The sequence below is a fragment of the Vollenhovia emeryi genome, unplaced genomic scaffold (assembly GCF_000949405.1).
Source record: "Vollenhovia emeryi isolate VEMERY1.0 unplaced genomic scaffold, V.emery_V1.0 DF943286.1, whole genome shotgun sequence".
Taxonomy (NCBI): domain Eukaryota; kingdom Metazoa; phylum Arthropoda; class Insecta; order Hymenoptera; family Formicidae; genus Vollenhovia; species Vollenhovia emeryi.
This window is the reverse complement of record NW_011963080.1, coordinates 1-2366: the sequence shown is the minus strand read 5'-3', so window position 1 is coordinate 2366 and position 2366 is coordinate 1. Positions and strand designations below refer to the sequence as shown.

At 43.5% G+C, this 2366-nt stretch overlaps 1 protein-coding gene across 1 annotated transcript; it reads right to left on the bottom strand.

Moving 5' to 3' along the window:
* Window positions 1–871: 871 nt before the first annotated feature.
* LOC105566215 lies at window positions 872–2071 on the bottom strand. The gene has a single exon (XM_012020048.1). The coding sequence runs from the start codon at window positions 2069–2071 to the stop codon at window positions 872–874; it is 1200 nt and encodes a 399-aa protein (XP_011875438.1).
* Window positions 2072–2366: the final 295 nt, after the last annotated feature.

Below are 2366 nucleotides of genomic sequence, written 5' to 3'. Positions count from 1 at the left end.
TTTTGAATGACATACATTTTCTTCCACTTCCAATCCATTCTATTTTGCCTTCCCAAGTAGTTAGTAAGAAAAAGAAAAACGACAACATAGGGCTATATGCGAGGAATAGGATGCGAGCGGGGAGAGAAGGAAATACGAGCGGAGAAAAAATAGACATCGTTTCAATATATAATATATATTTATTTTGCTTACAACAATTGAATACACTTCTTAACACATGTTGTTACATATTTTTATGGTTAGACCACCACTTGTAAAGTTTAAAAACATTTTGTAAAGCGCAATTTGTTACATGTTTCTGGCAGTGAAAAGTATGTGTAACATCCAATTTATTTAGAGATGGTATGTCCTCGTAGTCTACATCAATAGTTTCAATATAGACATCTCCTCTCGCGTCATCCAAGAGCATATCCTTCAGCCATTCTCGTTTTTCGTGTCCCTTGACGTAGACGAGAAACGGTGTCTCAAGATCGTCATCATCTTCCATGCCGACCACAGCCGTTGTAATCAGACTTCTAGCTCTGCTGTATGGAATTATTCCGTCTTCCCATCGTACTCCATGACGATTTGCAATCAACCAGGATGCCTGATGCTGCTCCGCTTTGGTGAGAAGCCTCCATGGTACGGGACATGTGAAAATGTAGTGAGAGAGAACGCGTCCCTCTCGCAGAGCGGCAAATTCCTTCACAACAAAGTTACCGCTGACGACGAAGCCTTGCAGGTCCACAAACGTCGGTATGGGCATGATTGAACACGTCGAGAGAAGGAGGAATACTGCGGTTGCTCTTGATGCATAGTAGATTTTTAAATCGTTTCATCCCCTCTAAACTGTATTGGAAAGAGGGAAACCATTGTGTCCAAAATGTAGTACTTAGGGAATTTTGCGCACGACGCTGGTCAGCGGATTGTACTGAACCACACGATCATGTATGATGAGACAGTACGCAGTGGTATTCACTGGCACATTCTCCTTAGACTCAAATTCCAATCTCACGTCCACAGTCGCGCTCTTGACTGACTCGTTTTGTCGGGAGCAATCGATAATGACAAACGGTCCTTGTTCGAGAAAATTGTTGGTAGTGAGACCAGGCATAAGAACCTCGTTTCCGAAATAGCTCTTCCGGAACCGCGAATACGCATCATACTGACTCGACCATTTGTTTTTATCGAAATCCAGATTCATATCATCGTATGGATAACATTCCGAATTCAGATAGAGTTTCACGTTGCTTAATTTGCAGTGACTGAATTGGCTCACATTCTGTGACATGACATTCTTCCGACCTGTTTGCAGAGCAAAGATAAGATACCGCGGCTTCTCGAGCTGAGTAGCCGTTTTAATAGCCCATGAATGTTTAGTCGTCTGTTGCAATAGAGGATACTCGTACAGATCCCATGAACGAAATCCCATATTGAGGTATTGTCCGCTTTCCAAAGCACGCAGCATCGACAGTTTGTTCACCTCGTTAAACAACACATGCGGCATGCGCCACTGTATCTTGAATATTACAAGTTTAGGCTCCATCGCTGCATTTCTAAAGAGACAGTTGTTATCATTGCGTGATCGTATTAAAATCAATTCGTGACGGGCGTTAATCACCACGCGTTGATAATCTTCACAGAATCCCAATAGCATGCTGAGCGGCACACAAAAATTAAAGTCTCCGGTTCCATTGTTCACCACATCCCAGCCGGCATTCTTCAGAGACATCATTTTATCGAACGATGACGAGACATAGGTCTTGAGCGTGCTGGTTATTCCAACATTTCTGGCGCGATCAATCTCCACACCATCAAGTTCATATCGGATCTCGTCGAACATGAACGCGACACAATTATTTCCCAGTACTACATCAGATCCTTCGATTTGATTGGCAGTAGTTAGTTTTCCCTCGATGTACAGAAAACTTTCATGCGGCAACGTATAGAGATCCTGTTGTTGTATTGGTGTTCTTATCTCATCGCTGTGCCCGAATGTAGTGTTGGCAAACGGATTGTACGAGTGAGTCTCAATCTTGACGATGCGCTCGTCGAAGATTGGCTCTTCGTTGATATTGAGAATGTCAATCATTGTTTGCGCACTGCGAATCCCAAAGAGGTTAAAAATTCCACGTTCAATGCGTTGAGTTTCTTCTTCTTGCAACAACTAGACGACTGGATATCACCGAATCTCGATGTCGCAGGCTTGGTGGTATCTTTTATAATTTGCTCCGATCCGTTCAGCACGAGCATCTCATGCATACTCGCGCACGTTATCGCTGTCGTCGGCGTACGTGCAATCTGAGGGTGATTTCTTCTCCGCGAAAGTCGAGCAATTGACTGTTCTGATCCACAACGCGTACCGTTAAATCGGTAATGCTCCATGC